The sequence below is a fragment of the Lycorma delicatula genome, chromosome 6 (genome assembly GCF_047948215.1).
Source record: "Lycorma delicatula isolate Av1 chromosome 6, ASM4794821v1, whole genome shotgun sequence".
Classification (NCBI taxonomy): domain Eukaryota; kingdom Metazoa; phylum Arthropoda; class Insecta; order Hemiptera; family Fulgoridae; genus Lycorma; species Lycorma delicatula.
This window is the reverse complement of record NC_134460.1, coordinates 78,207,947-78,230,633: the sequence shown is the minus strand read 5'-3', so window position 1 is coordinate 78,230,633 and position 22,687 is coordinate 78,207,947. Positions and strand designations below refer to the sequence as shown.

At 28.4% G+C, this 22,687-nt stretch overlaps 1 protein-coding gene across 4 annotated transcripts in view; it reads right to left on the bottom strand.

Annotated features, from left to right (window-relative positions):
- The window catches only part of LOC142325955 (synaptotagmin 1-like), a 208,764-nt gene that overhangs the window by 83,258 nt on the left and 102,819 nt on the right, over window positions 1-22,687 (bottom strand). For all 4 annotated transcript variants that reach the window (XM_075367923.1, XM_075367924.1, XM_075367921.1 and 1 more), the window contains one exon: window positions 20,013-20,177. In XM_075367923.1, the coding sequence (XP_075224038.1) occupies window positions 20,013-20,177 (165 nt within the window). The remainder of the gene's footprint in view (window positions 1-20,012; window positions 20,178-22,687) is intronic.

Below are 22,687 nucleotides of genomic sequence, written 5' to 3'. Positions count from 1 at the left end.
TCAAGAATTTCTTAGTAAACATATTGATTTACAGTCTGTCCTGTAGGCAAAAACTGCTTTTAGACAATGCCATTACTTTTGAAGAAACAAGTTAGCATGGTTTTGATTTGTTCATTTTTGCTTTTTTGGGACGTGGTGAGTTTGAAGTGTGCCACTTCTTGCTCTGGTGTTTTGTTTTTGGGTTGTACTCAAATGTCCAAGATTCATCACCAGTAATAACATTTTTAGAAAATCAGGATCAGATTCAATTGGCCCTAGAAGATTGCAGCACACTTCCATCGTGTTGTTTTTCTGAAAAACAGTGAGGTTTTTTGGGACCAATTTTGCACAAACTATTTTCGTGTCCAATTCGTTTGTCAAAATTTTATGGACTGTTGTATTGTTCAAATTCAGTTGTTCTACAGTGTTTCTGACAGTTAATTGCTGGTTGTATCGTATCAAGTCTCTGATTTGCTCAACACTGTCGTCAGTTTTTGATGTTAATGGTCTTCCAGAGTGTGGATTGTCTGCAACTGATTCCTAGCCATCTGAAAATGCTTTAAACCACCTAAAACCTTGGGCTCGTGACAGAGCTTCATCTCCATATGCCATTTTCAATTTATAAAAAGTTTCAGTAGCATTCTCACTGAGTTTAACACAAAACTTGATTGCACAATGTTGATATTAATTAGTATAGTATCGCTCATTCTTGTAATGCACAACAAAAAATCTTGTTTCACGAAATGTTTGTTTACATCTCACGTGGCAACAATAGGCTAAAAATATTATTACCTAATATAAATCAGCTGTTCATATAACCATATGTTTACTAGTAACTTTACAGTGCTGCCACTTTGGCTTCCAAAAAAAAAAAAAACTAGTCGCATTACTTCATTTACAGACCTCGTATATCTGTAAAGATTATAATTTATGGCCTTCACAACTTCTATTCATTGCAGGTAGCTCTGAATCGATGCATTTATTCAGTATGTTGCAGAGTTTAAAGAATATAAGTGTGTTTTTTATAGAATGCAATTATAAGATAATAATGAAGTAAATTATGAAAACAAGTCTCTAATGTTTTGTCAAAATTAGAAAATATCCCTGAAATTGTTTAGTTCTTCTATTTGCTTTTTTTAGTATGTATAGCACACAAAACAGAAAGAGAGTTAAGCTTTTCTGATTATATACCCCTCTAAATCATTTCTGTTAAATGAAAATCTTAAATTTTATATCTAACAAATGAATTTAAAAGAATAATTTGTTTGTTTTATAACTTTTTAAGAATCTACTTTAACTTTCCAGGCAACTGGTCTACAGATTATTGCAGCTCAAATAATAATTTTTTTACTAAAATCAGTTGCTTATTACATTATTTTTTGAGTATTGTTAAATGTAGGTAAAGGAATACCTCTACCAAATACCAAAATTTTTTTGGAATACCAAATTTTCTTCAGAAAGAATTATACATCGGAGGTAAATCCACAACTTTCAAAATTATTATTGTTTCTCATTTCTTGATAATGGTCTAATTTCAACTTATCCTGAGGCACTTATAATATTTTGCGTAGGTAGCCATCTTCTATAATTCACCCTAAAAACATATTCAACTAATTTATAAAAGTAGAAAATGGATGATTCCATTTTATAAACTTTTTTTAATTTCTCATTTTTTAGAAATTAATCATTTTTACAGAGGCAGATTTTAATTTTTTGTTTTATTGTTTGTAATAATTCATTGAATGTTGATTTTAACTTGTTTAATCTTTAAAATGTCTGCTTTATTGCTTGCTAATGTAAACTAAAATAATGTTATTACAAAATTATGTTTGGAAACTAATGTATAATTAGTTATGTAATGTATGGTGAGTTATTTAATTTTTGTCATTTTCAGTAGAGTTCAAGATATTCAGAATTCTATGTGAACTGATGTTTATACACTGCTTGTCATAATACTGAAAAAGAATAAAATGAAATAAGAAAATGAGCCAAAAATGAATTAATTAGTATAGAATTAAAATATTTGGCAATTTGAAACCTTTGTTAATAGTTATGTTGTTAATAATAATTTGTTCAATAAAGGTTGATTGAAAATGATTCAGTTATTGAATTTGTAATTGTCAGAGCAAAATTACAGAAGATAATTAAGGGATGAATAGGCAGTGATTTGTTAACATATACAGTGAATGTGAAATAGATAGGTTTATCAGAATTTGTATGTCGTGTCAAGGTCTAACCAATTAAAAAATCCATTTAATTAATTAAATTAAACCATTTAATTTATTTCTGTGTGCTACTTATTTGAGAAGCTTAACTTTTACTAGCATAAATTTGAATGAAAACATGTTTTATTCATAAGACAAAAAGGAGATACAGCAGGATAATACTAGAAGTCTACTAAGAATGATAGTAGTCAACAGTATATGGGAACAATACTGCTGATATGTTGTTTTAGTGTACTCTGAAAGGGTTAAATGTATTTGCAAGTAGGAGTAAATGTGGTTAAAAAAGTGTAAAAATTGACAACAGCACTTAGGGTAATATTTTTAACGTTGTATTGTAGGATGCCGTTGAAGGATTTATATGTTAATTGTAATTTCTAATCATTATGTATTAATTATAAATTTTCTATGATTTATCATAGACAATATATAATACAATTTAATATATAATAATATTTATGATATAATTATTATATTTATAAGTATATCTTGGAGAAATAATTAGTAGAAACAGAACAGATAAACTAGTGATTGAGATCAAAAACATAAATTAGAACAGTAGTAAAAGTAAACTTTTACACAAGAAATATTTACAATAAATAATCTTTCAAAAATAAGGCATTATATAGCACTATTGTAAAACCAGTATCTTGTATGTCATGGAGGCTGCAAACATAAATGGAATAGAAAATCTACTTAACACAGAAAGAAGAATTTTAAGGAAGATTACAAGAAGGCCACAGACTGAAGAAATGTATAACAAAGTTGAAGAGAAGTTACAATTAGAAAACAACTAAAATTTTATGAACTCATGGTCTGAGGCGCTAAACAAACAGATCTTCAATAAACTTTGGTATTATAAAGGTGAAGGTGGCTTTGTTAAAAAGATGAAAGATAAGCTCAAAAAGTTCAAAATTACAGAAAACGGTTCTCTTGATCAAAAAGAATACACAAAAAATTTTTGAATAAAAAGGTTTCTGCAGATGAAAAGAAAAAATCTTAACAGAAGAGAATCAACTGAAGAAAGAAGAGCTGACCAGTCCGAAAGAATGAAGAACTTCTGCTGCATGAAATTCTATTTGTGTTGTCCTTGAAGGCTTATCCACAGAGAAAAAAATACATATAATATTTAATATTAATATATTATAAAAATACAATATTATGCTATATTATTTTACTGAGATTAATCTTTTTAAGATTCATATTATTCCCCTCTATACTGATAAATTATATTTAAATTTTAATGAATAAACCACGTAGTACTCAATATTCTGTGCTAGATAGTTTATTTAATAGAATTTAAATATATTTTATTCATTTATATAATTAATACAATATTTGTTTAATATATTAATTAAAGTTAATATAAATAAGTTTAAGTTTATATTAATAAGTATAAGTTTATACTACAGTTAATATAAATATTTACATTTTAATATTTTATAATATAATTTTCATTATATAATACTAAAGTCTAACTTTGTACAGTTTATAAAAAAAAAAAAGTTCTGTATCACAATTTTTTTTAGTTTTAACTTTCATACACAATTTTATTTTATTATTTTAATATGATAAATGGTAAAGTAGAAGAAATAATAAAGAGATTTCAACTATTTTCCAATAAGATTGTAGATATGTGCTTAGTTTCCTCTTCCAATAAATGTATTTTTTCATTGTATCAGAAAAACCCCTCAGTTTAGTTTACAAATGATCAGTTGCCGTTATATCAGTAGCATTTCTTATTATGTAAGAAGTAGTTTATTAATTATGGCATTCAGTGTTTGCATTTAAAATTTTTTGTTTCTTCTTTGAAAATAACTAACTAATTTTAATAATTGTTAAAGGGTCAACCATTTGAAGTGACCCTAGGGTGACCAATTCAAAAAAAAACTGAAACATACGCACTTATTTCCTATATGTCTCAGGACCTTAAAACTATTTTAATTTTTTATTTAAGCAGTTTACCTGTGACGGCCATCTTTGTGATTTTGATTTTGTGCGCACACTTATTTTTATGATTTCATCCTGGAAGGATGAAACAAAAAGCAATTTATTCATATTTTCTGAAGGTAAAAGATTGGTCTAGTAGTTTATTTACCCATCTCTCTTCTTTCTATGAGAAAATTACCAATAAAGTTGAATATGCAAAATGGTGAAATTTCGCTTTTGGTCATTTTTTTCAACAGGCAGGGATGGCATACACAGTTTGAATATTTTTTTATATGTAGGTATATGTTAGTAGTTCTACCATAAATAATATTAATGGTGATATTCTTACCCCTAAATTTTTATGAATTTTTGAAAACTAATTTGTTTTTAAAAATTTAAATAACTCTGATGGGGCTGGACATAAATATCTCAAATTTGCATACTTGCAGTGTTTTTGTAGATGTATACGGCAAATAAAAAAAATTTCTTGTGTATTATACTTATAAAAAATGTATAACCTCAAAAATAATGAAAAACCGTTTTTAAAGCAATACGTTTTGACTCGCTAAATAAGTGCTCCAAGGGGGTTTCTTGTCTTCTTGGCACTTTAACATCTTTATACTTATTACTATAGTTGAAATAGACTTGTTTCAACCATTCAACTGCAGTATTCATGTTATAGCAGGCACTTGAAGTCATTTTCAGTCATCAGGAAAATTCATGTTGCAACATGCTCATGTACGCTTGTTGCATCATTTAGCATTGCAGTTAGAGACTGTTTAGTGATCTGTTCACATTTTTACAGAGTGTCTCAAATTTCATCCTGTGTTTGGAAATGTTTATTAAATAAATAAGTTTTACTTAATGTTATATTTGCTAATTTTAAAATCAGTTAAATTTTTACATTTTTCCAAGTAATTTCCAATAAAACAATGGAACAACAATGTTCTGTAGGAATTTATGTGAATGAAGAGTGTCATAAAACAGTATATGGTACAGTCCCAGAAGAACTCATTAAATTTGTGAATTTAGAGATAAGAACCAACAAATTATTTTTTTACATGCTAATTCAGATGTCTCTAGTGTTTGTAAAATCATGGAAAACGTTTTTGTCAAAATTCTGTCACCTGTATGGACAGTTTTCTGTTGTGACATTTTGAGAACTCGTAAAAAAAACAGTTGAAAAAAACTTAATACAAATAACATTAGAACAAGCTCTTAAAGAACACATTTTTCTAAATCTAAATTTACTTCTTGGAAAGTCTCTTTGGGTTAGGTCGAAAGTATTTTTTCTCAGCAGAACAAAGAACTATATGAATGCGAAGACCAAGAACACATTACCCCACATAAAACTATTGAAGAACTGGATGCTGCTTGTAGCATTTTGGGTGTATCACCTCCATAAAAATTGAAAAAAATTAGTACGGATCAAAGGCCATCAGTATTAAAATTTAACATAAATTAAGTATCAGAAAAATTAAAAAAGAATCTTTGTGTTTTGACTCAAAAGTTTCTGAAAATGAAAATCCAGCTCAATCTTCTTCACATGAATATGATGATCTTATTATAAAACTAAAAGAAAAATGTGTTCTTGCTTCTAAAGAAGATAAGGTTAAAATTAAGTTTATTTCCCCAATCCTGGACCACCTAAAATAATGTCAGAGTTCATTATGTCTGAGCATTTGGTTAGACTTACTAGAGAATTAGTTAATGAGCAAGCCATTCTACCAGAGTTAGGTAAAAGACTTAAAACAAGAATTAGTAACAACACAATTAAAAAAGTCGTGTTATTTTATCAAAATGACAATAATAACATGCTGTGTCTCTTGGTAAAAAGGATTGTGTTAGCAGCGTGTTGATGGTGTTTTAAAAAAGTACATAAACCAAAGTGCCTTGTTCTGATAAACATAAATGAATTGTTTGTCTTCTTTAAATGTTAAAGCCCTAAGGAAAAAACTGGAAGATTAAGTGTTGATGGTGTTTTAAAAAAGTACATAAGCCAAAGTGCCTTGTTCTGATAAACATAAATGAATTGTTTGTCTTCTTTAAATGTTAAAGCCCTAAGGAAAAAACTGGAAGATTAAAGCTTTGCGTACTCCATCCAAAATGATGTATCTTGGCTGGTGTAGCCAGGACTCATACAGTTTGTGTCTGCCCCCACCACCAGAACATCAAACTCTTGATTGATGGTCTCAAACTTAATGGTGATTATAAGGACTTAGTAGACATCTTTGTTTGTGACAAGGTGATAAAAATCTCAAATTTTCAAAAATTGCAGAGTTTTTGTAGATGCTTATGGCAAATAAAAAGGTTTCTTGTGTATTGTACTAATAAAAAATTTATAACCTCTCAAAAATCATGAAAACCTGTTAAAAGTGATCCCATTTTGACTGACTAAATAACTGCTCCAAGGGAGTTCTTGTTTCTCTTTGCACTTATGACTTTGCATTTATTACATATATTTAAACCCCTATTTTTTTTACATATATTTAGCCCCTATGGTGTTTATGGCTACCACAGGTAAACTGCTTAAATAAAAAAAAAAAAAAAAAATAGTTTTAAGGTCCTGAAACATGTGGGAAACAAATAGGTAAGTTTCAATTTTTTTGAATTTGTCAAGCAATGTTTTCTGTGGGAGACTTCAAATGGATTGATCCTGAAAGAAATTTATATTTGTCGTAGTACCTGATCAGAATTAATCTTGTCAGACAAATGTGTTTTAGTTTCATACTATTCTTTTGAAATATTTTTCAGTTATTTAACATCTTGATCCATCAAAACCCTTAACTCTGTTCCATGTTTGATGTAAACATTTGAAAGAAGATGTAGACCGATTAAAATGTAATATTATTTATTTGTTTCAGGTTAATGTACGAGTATTATCTTTTAGTCTCAGAAATTTCTCATTTGTGTTGCTTTCCACTTTGAAATGTAAGGTTTGTAGAGTGTTAACATTTTAATGATAATAGTTGTTTATTTGATTATAAATGGTTTTTTTTTTCGATTATTTGACTAAGGACCACATATTACAACTATTTGTTGTTTTAGCTTCTAATTTTGTATCAATAGTTTTTAATTCTTTCAGTGTATTCTTTTTTCTGCTCTTCTGTACATCTTTTTTCTGTTTTTAGTTTGGGTTTTCTTGGAATTCTGCAATTTAATGTTTTGTTACTATATGTTAGTCTTCAGTTATAAGTTTTACTTGTTCCAAATCTTGTTTTGCTAATTTAAATTATGCAATAGTTTTTCTTTGTAAGCAGTAGTTAAATATTTTCTTAGTCTTATAATTTAAAAAAAATATGTCCACAGAACATTATTCTCTTCTTTCTTTCTTATCTGTTATTTTTTTCTATGTTTTGTTAAATTTCCTTACTTGAATTTAATTTATGTTTCCCATCCTTTAATTTTGGTCTTGGGATTTCTTCTTTCTATGATTTCAATTTTATTAGTTCTAATATTGCCAAGACATTCCAGTCGAATCTTGATTTGGTACTTGCACCTTTTATAAATTCAATTTAATTGAAACTGTTGCTGAATATAGTTTATATAGAATTCACTTATGAATGTGTGTTCTTCTGTAGTGAAACAATCTATTGACAGGTATCAAGAAACAGCATTCTCCATGATGGTTTAAGAGAGTATGATAATTTAAGAGTTTTTTCTTTTAAATTATAGTATCCTTGATTCCCTTTCAAAACATCCATCATTCCTATCCTCCTTCTTTCTCTTCCCCAAACATCCACAATCTTTCCTTGATCTGATCATAATTACTTTCTCTTGCCAGTTGATACCTAGGATTTTCCTCTATAGTTATATTTCAAAACTTTCCAGATATCTGGTTTATCTTTTCTTTATTGTCCATGTTTCTACACCATATAATACCACATTCCAAACAAAACATCTTGCAATCTCTTTCTCAGATAGTAGAGGTATACTTTTTTTTGTAAGTTGATTGTTAACCTTGCTGAAAGCCATTTTACCATTTGCAATTCTGCTTTTAATTTCCTCAGTGCAACTTCCATCAAACTTTATTGTGCTTCCAAGGTATTTAAAACCATCAACCCGTTCTAATTGTTTCTCCTCAATAGTAATCTTTATCGTATTATATTCCCTTGATATTCTCATTAATTTGGATTTATTAAAATTTATTCTCATTCTGTATTTTTCTCCTACCTTGCTTATTCTATCATTTGTTGTAGCTTCTCTTCAGTAGTAGCCATTACTATTTGGTCATCTGCATACTTGACTGTCTTTATTTTTTCTCCTCTTACTGTCACATAATTACCATTCTGAAAGTCTTCCAAAGCCTTCTCAATCAATTGGTCTGTGCAAATATTAAAAAGGGATTGGTGACATGCAGCATTCCTGTCAGTTCCTCTTCCTGTCTTTACTGCTTCTGTTTTTTTTTTTTCCATTCGAACATGTATCCATTATCCTACGTATAATTCCTTAAGAAATCTTCTATGCCTACAATCCAATCCTTAATATGTGTATTCTGTAAAAATATTAATGCTGTAGTGAACACTATGAAAAGTAAAACTGTTATGCTTTATGCTGGGATGGTCAGGGTCTACCATTCATTGTTAGCATCCGTTTATGATTAACGTAATGTAAAATAGGCAATGAATTTTTTAGCAGGTTATTAGTGGGCAGGTAGGAGGAAGCAAACTATTGCTTTTTTCTTCTAGATATTATGAAGTTATTATTATCACTAATGTTTAGTTCTGTAACTTGATTTTAAAAAGAAGTTAATAGCAACCAGTTATTAAATAAAACCTTTTTCAGCAAACTTTGTTGATTCAGTTTAATTACATTTGCTGTTGACTTCTTACGAAAATCTGTTTAGAATAAATATTTTAAAAGATATGTAGCTGAAATTTGTTAATTTTTCTGGTTTTTGGAATTTTAAATGTTTTGCATCTTTTAGTTACAAAACACGATTTCTCAAAATACATTCAATGTACAAGTTGTTTTGAATTTTTAATGTGAAATTATATCAAAAATCATAAATTTACTGTAATGAATTGTACTCATATAAATGCAATACTACATTATTTTACCTTTTCGGATCAAAAAGTAGAAACGTTTTTTTTTTTTGACCATAACTTGAAAACAAAACATTCCAGATCCATGTTTATAAAACCTTTTTCATTATTCTAATCAGAGGAATATGCCTATAAAATAAGGAAAGTATACTTGTATACATTCCAGCATAAAAAAACATCATATAATGATATTTAAATAACATTATGAAGCTGTACGATTACTATTTCATTAAAACATTAATAAACTTTCAGTTTTTGTTAATCTTGATTTGAATTTTCAGATTTACTTTTGTAATGATTGTATAGTAGATGGTTTTGAAGGTAATTTTTTTACTTTGCTAAAATTAAAACCTGAGTAAGTGCTACACTCTATACATTCACTGAGAGCAAAAAATAGTTCCGTTATCAAGTATGTTACTTATTGAACATGAACAGGCTGTGTATGTTGTGCAAGCTAATTAGATTTTAGATCATTACTTTTATACTACTTTTTAGAACATTGTGATGGATAGGCATAGACAATAAAGCCACTCTAGAATGTTTCTTATAGAAGTTTTTAATTGTAGTAGAAATGTATAGTAATAAAGTTTATAAGAGGTAGTATAACTTGAGATATACGCAGTTGTATAACTTGAAATCTCAGTACCTACACAATATTACAATTCACTTGTAAAAAGTTTACATTGTTGACAGTTAATAATAGTTAAACACTTTTAACTGTTAAAAAGTTTTAAAAAACTATTTTGTCATTTATAACTTATATTACTGTTCTTAGTTCGTCACTAAGTGTTATAATGGTGTTGAACACCAATATATTATATATCTTTTTAATTTGAATTATTACTCTTGCTGAATGTTATTTATGCTTAACATCATATTTTTATAAGCATTTTGTTATTTCAAATTATGATGAGAGATGCTCATCATAATTAATTACTCGATCAGTATTGGAATTATTACCCAATGAGTTAACCAAAATATCCATAAAGTTAAAAATGTTAAATTCTTGTATTCATATATGTTGTATTTAAACACTTTTTTGTTTTGTTGGCTCTGTAAAACCAAAGCTGTCTAAATATTTTCTTAATGGAATGAGGAAGCTATGTTAGATCTGATAACCTCTTCATCTAAATTCTGTAGAATACTCGGTTCATCCGTTGTTTGAAGTCATACTTTGATGTTTCAGTCTTGTGCAGTGATCTCATTATCCATGTCTATTGTTTTATCAATGACATAGTGGATTTGAGTTGAAGACTTGAATGTATTGTAAAATCTTGCTGTTAACATGAATTACATGTATAACTTTTCTTAAGTTTGTACAATGTTATATATGTTGTCGGTAAAAACATTTTTAAATTATTGCAAAATAACAATTTACTATTATCAACAAGAAGTGCTTATTTTTAGCACTGACATGAAAGGTGTGAATTTACAAACTTTTATTTGGAAAAAGTATCAGACCATAAAATAAACTTATCAGGTATAAATCTGTATAAGATATAAATTTTTAAACACTTTTATTTTGGGTGAATATAATTCAGTGTCCTGGCTAAAGGTATCTAAAAGTAACAGCTTATATTAAGAGAACCAGTTAATGTAATTTAATAATTTTTTTCTAAATAACCTCAGCAACTTGCCAACTTTTAATGTAGATTAGTCAAGTTCAGTGTGTGCACCTTTTGTAACTAGGTAGACATCCATATAATAATCTAATTCTTGCCAGGTATTTAGGAGCATCTGCAGCATTATTAGACCAACAGCTTCAACAATTAACAGCAAAGTTTTCAAGCATATCGAGGTACTTGTGTACCTATCACAGTGGGGTGGGCTCCATGAAAAAAACAGACAAATGATGGAATATTTGTGTAGTCCTAAACCATCATTGATTTTCAGTTTGTCCCTTTTCTTTTTCGATTTATATGGAGGTATGCAGTACACTAGATTTGACAATTGAGTCTGTTAACTTTCCTGCACTTATGAAAGGTCACTAAGTAAACATCACTAAGTAAGACATATCAAGATAATTATGATTATTTTCGATTCTGTGCATTATCTCTGCAGCAAACTGATATCGTAGGTGGTGATCATTTGGTTTAATGTGATGAGTTCTAATTTGCAGGCTCAGAAAAGGAGCCACTTATGAATAATTTTGTGAACAGTGGATCAAGGAATTTGCAATTTGTAACTAGCCCGCCCAGTTGACTCTCCAGGACTGGCAGTGAATGCATTGTGTATACAATTCACAGACTTGTCACTAACTGAACCGTTTAGATGATTTACACTTTGTGAAACCAAGCTTTCAGTCTTATCCCACTCTATTAAACAAATAGACTTGGAAGTAGGAGGATCGATATTCCATTCGTTTCATACACACCATTGAACTCGTACACCAGATTGAAACTGCTAACCAAAGCATGCACTGAACTTTCTGTTGTGAAGTCCACATCTCGACTGACTACAATTGCATTGAGAGTTGACTTGATTTGACTTTCCTCTGCTTGCATATATCGCTGATCTTGAGCGTTTACAGAATAAAAATTTGAGATATTTTCTGTTGATTGAGCCTATATTTAAGAGATTACATCTGGCCTTTAGCCCAGACACCCTTTATTATGTAGTGTCTTGTTACTTCAGCAAATAGAAGACCAATTAATATATATGTGATTATTTTATGAATGCAGTCAAGTTTAGTCTAATATTCAGTTGTACGTATTATATTCTTATTATTTAATTTTGTTTGCCTTAAAAATAAGCTATTATTTGCATGCTATTTTATTACTACTGGTTTTGGTCTAATATCTTATAATCATGTATAAGGAGATTTTCCTTGTCTATAAAACCTTCTGGTAACGTCATATATAAAATTCATCAATACTACACTAACGTAAATGTCTTTCATGCCACATTTGTCTGTTCATGTTTAATTCAATTAAAATGGTTAATGTTATCTATACTATTCTATACTACGTTACATTTATTGTTAATAATTTCTCAAAATTTTATTTACAGAGTAAATTTTCTATTTTTAAGTTTCTGTAAATTTAAAGAAATTAATTTAAGAAAAGTATTATTTTCTGGCATATTTTAATTTGGAATAAAAAGTAAAGAAATCAGATCATGATATCTTATCTCATAACATCATTATCAGCTAGTGTTAATTTATCTCATTTATGGATAATTATTTATTAAAATTATATTGCTCTTTTACATTTTATCTTGGTCTGTGTATCAGTTTTTCAACTTTTGGGATTAAATGTTGTATTTTTAGCAAATGTGCTAAGCTAAAAATGATTTGAATGCATAGTTAAATTTTCAAAAACATTTTCCAGTTTGATACATTCTATCAATCTTTTTAAAAAAATAATGTAATCATTAAACACTTACTCTTATTTAAATTTTTATTGTTTGGCTGATTGAACTAGGAAATGGTACAACTGATTTGAATTTTGATATCTTAAAATATTTACTCTTTAATTTTCATATAAATTATTGAAAATCTGAAAATATTTTTGCAATTTGCTAAGCTTATTTTTTTTGCACTAGAAAAATGTATCTAGCAAATTCGTAAAGCAAATATAATATATATATATATATATATTATATATATATATATATATATATATATATATATATATATATATATATTTATATATATAAATTCTATTGATAAAGTAAATCACTGAAATATGATGTGCTATATAAGTATTAAACTAGTTATAGCATGATTTTTATCTTCTGATTAATTTATTTAAAATTAAAAAAAAAAACTCTCTTTTAATGAAACAAACATAATTCAATTGATGTTTTAAATCATATGAATAGAGTAAACATAAATTTCCTGCTACTCATTTTACACATTCCTAAATTATAAATGAGTGTTAAGTGGTTGAGGCTTTCAAATTGATATCTTATATTCTGTTTTGGTCTAACTTAATTTTATATTCACATAGTTGCATTGTTATAATTTCATATAGTTATTATTTTTTTAATGTATGTAATATTACTTCTCTTTTTTATTTATTTATTTTTATAAAGACATAAATAATGTTGTTAAGACATATGTTTGTGTCTTACAGTTAAAAATGTATATTAAAAAGTGTATTTCTACTTTTCATCACACTGACCTCACTAGAGTTGTAAATTAACTTCACATCATTAATGTTGGGTGCATGAATCAATTCTTTTTAATAAATTATTAATTAATATTAAGTATTATCAAGGGGATTAATATTTATTTAATCATTAATGGACTATTTTATTAAATAATTATTTTATTATTTAGGTAAATTTTTATATTTATTTGAATAATCATAGTGAATTTTTACTTCTGCTTTTCAACAGACTTCAAAGAAGGTTATTCTTGGTTGAACCTGTGGTTAATATTTTTTATGTATGAGTCATCCTTGTGATTCATTATACTGTTATTGGTTTTTTATTTTATAGAAGACGTAGCCCTATCTCTGATGTTCCTGCAGTAAATTTCTTCTAGATAACTTAAGCAGAAGATATGTTTAATGAAAGATTACACAATCACATAGATGACTTGAAGATATTTTGTCATTATTATTTAGTACTTAATCGTCATCATTTCATGATATATACCTTAATGGTATTCTAGTGAAAGTATTTCCATGCTGGATTTGAAGAGAATTAATTGAAATTAATGTTGAAAAACTAATATATAATCCAGTAAGTAACTGATTCCAGACTAGCTCAAAGTCATTAGTAAGTATTTACTTAATGTTTTTGGTATTCCATTTGCTTTTTTTTTTGTGAATGTGATTTCTTCATACAAACAGTGAGTTTTTGTAGGTATTTTCAGTTAAAATAAAATTGAATTCAAAAAAGTAAAGAATAACTCTTGAATGTATGCTAAAAGTGAGTATCAGTAGTTTGTTTTAAAGGTTGTGATCGTTTTATTTTTTTAATTTAATTGCCTACGTAAGAAATCAGTTTTTAAAAACAGTACTATTATGAGTATTTTATACTTTTTAGTATGTTTTTTGGATATATTATAATTTTTCTTTAAATTTATTTTATTGAATTGCATAAATTACTGAAATGAAAGTAGTATGTTTGCAAATTTATCTTCTGATAAATAAATATTAATAATAGTTTATTGATTGCAGTCTGTTAATAATAAACTTGTTAAATATTGCATAAATAAAATTAGTTATTATTAACGGTGATAACAAAAGTCGATTAAGTGTTAGTGCAACAAGTCATTAAGTATGTTGTAATTTAAGTGATATTGTAACTAATGTTATTACTGGTATTTCCTTCAAGCAGTTCTAACATTAATATTGAATGAATATATCATGAAATTGAATAGGATGGGTTATAATTAGTTATTCAGATGACAGTGATGTTATGAGTACATAATGATAATAATGAGTACATCAGATGACAATGGTTTCATATGTAAACGATGTTATGAGTGATCTGAATGTCTGTCATCTGTAGTTAATGCAATCCCATGTGTTATACTTGAAAACAATCAGTTTATCTCAGCATGTGTGATGTTTATTGTGGCAGTGGTGCATCAATAAATGTTAGAGATGTTCTGTTGGTATAGATTAGTTTATCAGGAACACTTCACCTTTAAAGGTTAAAACTGATTTGTTACTTAGATTTTTATAAAAATGTTCACTTATAGATTTGTTAGACATATTTTGTCATTAAATCTATTTTTAATCTGTTGTTTCATGTTGTCACTGACATCATTGCAATAGTCAGAATATGAATATTTATCATTTTTATTGTTGTTAAAGTTCTTCTTTTGTTGTTATTTCTTTAGTACCTTCATTATCTCTTCTTTGGTACCTTCATTATAACAGATCGTTAAATCTCTCTTGATTGAAATATTTCTAAACATGTTTCAGATTTTTTTTATCTCTTTTTGTCCTTTATATACACTTTAAGCAATTTTGGCTTATAGACTCAAGATGCATTAAATCTTTCATTTTATATAAACAGAAATTGTTAGGATTCAATTTTTTATCTTAACCAGTTTCATTTTATGGTATGTTTATAAAAAAAAAAATTAATCTGGCAATGTATTATAATAAAAAAAATCATGTAAAAATTTAATTTAAAAAAACCGCCATAGTTTAATCATAAAATTAAATTACAAAAAGTGTTAATAAAATACTAACACTTAAGATGAAAAAGAAGAGAAACTTATGTCCTCTGATGAAATACTTCTTGAGACCCACAATTTATGTAGTGTTTCACGATTCATGAATACTGTATAATATTTTTTAATGAATTTGTTAAAGAATAATAAAATTAATGTTTGTATATCCATATAGCTCCACAAACTCTTCAGCGAGAAATTAAAATTTGTTAAGAAAAAATTTTGATTCCAAACTTATTTCTTTCTTAAAGAATTGCAAGGAAACAAGCAGAAATATCAACAAACATACTGAAACTCTCTGACAATCCAATGAGGAGCGTTAAAGGAAGAAAAAATAATTATAAATTAAAAAATAAATTAGTTATAACTATTTAAACATTACTATTCTGATTTTTTCAAATTTACTATTTTGAGAGATTGTTTTTCTGTGTAGCATCAGCAAGCTCCAAATTGACCACTGAAACCTGTACAGTTTCCAGAGAGGATCTGCATTAGAATGTAAAGTTCCTTTTGCCTAGCTCAGTGTTTCTCAACTTGTGGGTTGCATTCCCCCTAGAGGGGACTGATAACACTAAATGGGGGATGCGAGCATATGAAAAAAAAATTATTAAAGAAATATATTAATTTACTGAAAGGAAAGTAAAACAAAATACATTATAACATAATAAATAATAAAACACACATTTATACTGATATAATACACTTATAAATAGCATTGTATCAGTACTGCACAATGTATTTAATAATTAACTTAGCAATACTAAATTAAAACCAAGTCTCATACTAACGACTCCCTTGGGGCTGTTTTGCAGAGCAAAGGTTTTTGAAGGAAGGTTTAATATTAGAAATAGACACTGAGTTCTTTTTCTATATTTAGCCAAGATCTATATTTTATCTTTAAAGCATCTACCACAGAAAATCGGTTTCGCAAAGGTAGGATGTTGAAAATTGTAATACTGTATGAAATGTTCTTATTTTAAGTTCCGAAAGCTCATCATCCACCCTTGCCCAAAATTCAAACAGTGATTTATTACTAAATTGTCTTGATTTCATCACTTGCTCTAAATTCTATGAAGATTTTTTTCTTTGATAGATGAAAACCCTTCGGGAGTATTTAGAAATGAATCCCTAACCCAGTCGTAACTTGCTACCAAGTTGTCATCAGCAACAAAATACTTTTTAAAGCCTTTTGCCAGCATGGCTAAACGATTTTCAATGGTTGCAAAAACCACTTTCACATGTTGTCCTTCAGCATTGTAAGTTGTAACACATTCATCCACATTGTAAACATTTGTAGGTTTTTTTTTTTAATATCTGCTCTACAATTCCAATTTTCTACAAAAAGCATTAAATTTATCACTCGTATCCAACATATATGTATTTGCTTCTTGGAGTTGAAGATTCAAGGTGTTTAATTTCTCAAATATGTCGACCAAGTAATTGCGATAACCATCTTGCCTCGCAATAAAATAGTAACACTGAATGTACTGCACTCATGTCTTTATAAATTATTGAAAGATTATTGATTTTAGGGGTCTCATTTTTATATAACTTACTACGGTTACAACTGTCGTTAGCACAATATTCAGACCAGGACATTTCTCTGGAAGCCAGAGCATCTCTGTGGATCATGCAATAGGTCCAGAGACACTGTGGAGATTTTTATTTCACAAGTGCTTGTATACTTGTATACTATGTTTTTATCATATATAAAATCATTTAAGATAGCAAATAATGCAAGTGCTGTTGCTTTGAGTTCTACTGGTTTGCAGAAAAGTAGTTCTTCTACTGCTGACGTACCATCACAAAATTGAACTTAGGCAATGAAATAAGCATCTTTATTGCTATCTGTTGTCTCATCAAGCTGGATTGAAAACAATTTGTCATGCAACTTTCCAAAAAGCTGATGCTGTACATCATCAGCTATATCACCAATTCGACAGGCAACAGTGTCATTTGATAGAGGTATGGACTGCACAGGATGCACAGGAGCCTTTCTTCATTTACTTCAGTACTGGTAAACCAAAAATTTAAGTATTCTTGAGAATATTTTCTTGATTTTATTTTCAGAACCACGCTTGTCTGTGCACTTGTTGATGCTCACTATTGTGTAGTTTTCACTTACGCCCTCTTAAAAATTTAACCATGATTCAGTATAAATTTACTGTCATGAATATTTAATATGGTGAATTGCAATTAACACACAAATTACAACATATACATTCACAATAGATTTGATAGCGATAGAAGAATCGACTCAACTGAGATTGGCTGGAATTGAATGAGTGCAGCATTTATACAAGTTTGTGCAGATGGTCGCACAGATGTTCCAGAATGTTTGAGACAAATCAGAACTTCTCGCGAAGCCATGAGAATGTTTGACATGGTGGACATAAGACAGAGAGCAACGAAGAGGCATCAACTCTGGTTTTGTCAATGCAGCAGATCACTGTTGCCAAATATCAATAAATTTACTTATTCTTGGTAGTTTGTAAGGTTTGTAATTAAGGTCGTATGGTAGCTTTAGCGTCAAAATACTTAAAATACATTATTATTGTATGAAGGGGGGGGGCATAATGAAAATTATGATTGAAAATTGGGTCCCAAATGCTGAAAGGTGGAGAAACACTGGCGTAGCTGAAGTATTTCATTCATTGATTCTTTAATCTCTGTTCTTAAGACAGCATCTAGAATGACAATGAGAGTAATGAGTGATGGAAACTGATATATTTAACGATTGGTTCACCTGCATGCAATTTACATTTTGTATTTGCCTTAACAGATTTATTCTTTCTCTTAGGCTGAATAGACTCTTATCATAATATATGACGCAATCAAACGTGTACATGTCTATTTGTGCACATACAATACCCAACTTAAAATAATTAGCGATTACTCTGAAAAAACGAGGACCAACCATAGATAATATAACAAATCACTTTTAATGTTGGAATCTAACATTCAATTTTATTGCATTTGTAATTCAATTTAAAATCTCTTTTTTGTAATATATCCAAACTTACTCATTGGACCTGTAGAATTTAAATGTAAAATTACAGCATTATGATTAACTGTAAAATATTTATTTTGTATTTTATGTATGCCATGTCCTCAGTCCAATTACAGCAGATATTAAACAACTATTATTATTTGCAGCCATATCAATCCATTGTGAATGTAGCCTCTTTCAGTTACTCCTGCTAATCACTCTTTCTGACAAAGTCTGCCTCCAGTTTCCTTTATGTCTCTCTGTTTCAAGTCCTCTGCTTCCAGTTGATTTCGGTAGCCCCTTTAATTTCTTTATCCTGACGATCTGTAGGTCTTCCTCATGACCAAATCATGTATCTTAGAGACCAGTCCAGCATTAAATCTGTAACAGCCATCTCTCTCCTTGCAATGTGCCCTGTCCACGTGGCTACTTCACTTGTTTTATATACTCCAGCACAGCTTTTATTTTTGTAGTAGTTCTAATATTGACTTTTTTCCAATTCTCGTTGTGCTGATCTTAATTTTCTCTTTATGCATTACTGTCCACATGGACATTAATGTCCATGTGTGACAGCCGTAAGTAAGTACCGGCAGGACACATTGATCAAATACTTATTTCTTTAGTCACAGGCCGTATGGACTTATACACAGTGAGTTACATCCAAATGCTGTTCATCCCAGTTTTATACATCATAGGACTTTTCTGGAAGTAGTGATTTATTCAGTTATTGAAGTAGGAATATTCTTCAACACTTACCAATTCGTTGTCCTCCATTGTAATTCTTTCATGTGTTACCCATTTATTACACATTATCTTTGTTTTTGAAGAGTTAAACTGGAGGCCAACCTCTTTACAGACTGCATCAACGTCATTCACGAGTAATTTCAATTCTGCTAAATCTTTAGCAAACAGTATAATGTTATCAGCTAATCTTTGATTCGTTAGTTATTCTCCATTAATTTTTATCTCTGCACGCTTCTCATCCCAATTGAATTTTTAAATCCAATTTCTAGGACCACTGTAAATATCTTTGGGATATTGAGTCACCTTATTTCATCCCTTTTTCAAATTTAAACTAGTATTTTCTCTAACATAAGTAAGTGGTGAAGACTCTGTAGATATTATTCAGTATTTCAATGTAGTCCATGTCTATTCCCAAGGTTAGTAGGGCTGTCATAACTGCTGATTATACATCTTTTCCAGATCATAAATTGGATTTATTTTATTTTCATGTATTAATTTATAAAAGCAAGAAGTTTCTTTTCTCATTTTATTGTTAAAAAGATTATGTATTGTTTAATTATACATGGAACTTAGTTCTTTAAATTTATCTTATGGCAGTAAGCAAACAATTTAATATATTCTGTATAGGTATATATATATTTTTTTTAAAATAAAAATAATAGAAGACTATCATATTATAATAATAAGATTAATGGTATTTTCTTAAGAATTATTATCAGCTTTAAATATTTTTTTTTATTGAAAAGCTTGAATTTTTATTTAAGAGATTTAAAATGTTTTTGATATTATTTGAGTTATATAAATATGCATATATGTGTATGTAAACCAAGTGCAGTGTTATTATTTTACTGATTAGGTCTAAAATATTCAATACTGATGAATTGATTTTGAACAGTGAATATAATTTCTATAATTATGATCGTGTATTATGAAACTAAAGAAAGGTGATTAATATAATTGCTACTTACAAATTGCAATTGAGACGACTACCCATGTCGGTACTCCTATTTCTTCACCTACTTCTTTTGCCACTTCAAGAGTTTTCTCCTTTGTCTTTTCCATTATTGTTTTAACTGTAGTGCTTGGTTCTGGACTAGATTCTTCTAAAATTTCTGTTACACCTTTTGCTTCGACTGAAAAATATAAACACATGTCTTATATTATATAAACAATTCTAATAAATTATATAATAAAAACATTATTCTAAATAAACCTAATTCAGAACTTTCCAGCTTTTTTCAAGTTAGTAGTTGCTTGAACACTTTTGTTGTTAATATAGTATATGTAATAAGGAAACAATTTTAAAAGTTTACATTTTAAATTACAACTAGGACACAACTAGGAACCATGTCTTATTAGGTACCATAACTGAATGGTTGTTGGTGACTGGAAAATTCCCATTCAGTCACTTGGTTGTAAGAGACACAAGTTACCCCTCCAAAAATGACACTTGTTCTCAAGGATATCATGATAGGCTTAGCAGGAAAGTAAGGGATAAAGTGATTTCTCATCTTTACCAAGTTGAATTGACAGTTGCACATCACCAGGTTAAACCAAAATCAGTTGATATTTAGCACTACAAGTAAAACCTCTCTGTTCCTGACAGGAACAGATGTGAAGTAAATTGCTCTAAGAAATAGCATCTTTAACTTGTCCATATTGTACCTCACATGCATTACATGTCATATCCAAAAGAATAACGGAGAAAAATATACAAGTCATACTGCTACATACACTGAGAAAAAATCATGTTTTAGACCCTCATGTTAGTGTACTCAGTTTTTTTTTAATACAGTGTGGTAATATAATCAATTGTAGGGTTCATTTACAGTTAAAAAAGGGAAAATTCTTGCACAAATTAGTTTGTTATTATTATAGTTGTTTTTTACTTTTGTTATTTAAAAAAAAACAATTTTTAATTTATTTAAAAAATTGACCTATGAAAATTTTATGTTAGTCCAACAGTTTAATCTATGAATTCTCAAAATAGTTTACCAAATTGAGTTTTTCCCTAATAACTTTCTTCAGGAGTTATATGCCTATGCAATTATCATTGGTCAGTTGAAATAAAACGGAAATAAAAATAAATCATAGAAGCTCAATGTTAAAATTAATATTTTTTTTTATTATAAAAGCTTATTCAATTTTTTTTGTTTGAATAAAAAGTAACCACAAAACAATATAATATTAAATAAGTAGGCTATATGTTAAAGGTACTTTAAAAAAGAATGGTTTTTTTCTGACCATGATTTCATTTAATAATTATTAACAAATAAAGATTATTTATTAGCAGAAATTGTTCTGATTATAAGAAAGTGCTTTTAGTTAAAAGTTTTATCTGATCATTCTTAAAATGAAAAGCTTTAATTAAAAAAAAAAGAATAAAACACTAATTCTATTATTAACTGACAGTAATTATAATACGCTTTAAATTATTTATTTATTCATTATGTATTCATTCATTCTAAACAAGGCATGTCTCCAGTTAAAGAAAATTTATTTTTTTGTTAATGATGATAATGACGTGATTAAAAAATCTGATTTGGACACCATATGACTTCCTTCTTTGTCTATTAAATTACATATACACATTTCTTTAAAATGAAAAGTATATAAAATTTAATTTCATTAATAACTTCTGATATTTTTTCATATTTTTTTTTTATTGTTATTGAATTATATTTTATTGTATACATTTTTTTTACAATCAGAGGTTAATAATTATTAATAAATCAATATATTTATTAAAAAAAGGAGATGAATGCCTTCTCCTTATAAAATCCAAATATTTCATTAATTACAGCTTTATTTGGCTATAATGCTGAAACCGATAAAAATAAGTACCACTTTTGAATTTCGTTGAAAAGCTCTTGATGTGGGCTTATTACTGCAATTAAGAACAAGTCCACAATACAATTTTTTTGGATATTAGGCTTTTTTAGACACTTTTAGTTTAGTTGATTGCAATCAAAGGGGAGGTGCACAACTAGATGTTACAGCAGTCCTAAATCCAAAATTTCAACATCCTACAGTTAATTTTTTGAGTTATGCGAAATACGTACACGCTCTGTAAATAAAGTAATGAGACTAGTTTTTTTTGGCAGCCAAAGTGGCAACACTGTAAAGTTACTAGTAAACATGTGGTAATAGGAACAGTTGATTTATATTAGGTATTAATATTTTTAGTCTATTGTTGCCACATGAGACATAAACAAACTTTTCATCAAACAATTTTTTGTTATGCATTACAAAAATGAGTGATACTAATTGCAAGCAACATTGTGCAATCAAGTTTTGTGTTAAACTTTGTGAGAATGTTACTGAAACATTTTAAAAATTGAAAAGGGCATATGGAGATAACGCTCTATCATGAGCCCAAGTTCTTAGGTGGTTTAAAGCATTTTCAGATAGTCGGGAATCAGTTACAGACAATTCATGCTCTGGAAGACCGTTACCATCAAAAAGGGATGACATTGTTGATATCAAGTGATGACATTGTTGATATCAAGTGATGTCAGAGACTTGAAACGGTACAACCAGCGATTAACTTGCAGAATAATTGAATTTGAACCATACACAGTCCATCAAATTTTGACAAATGAATTGGACATGGAAAAAAAATTGTGCAAAATCTTCTAGGGTG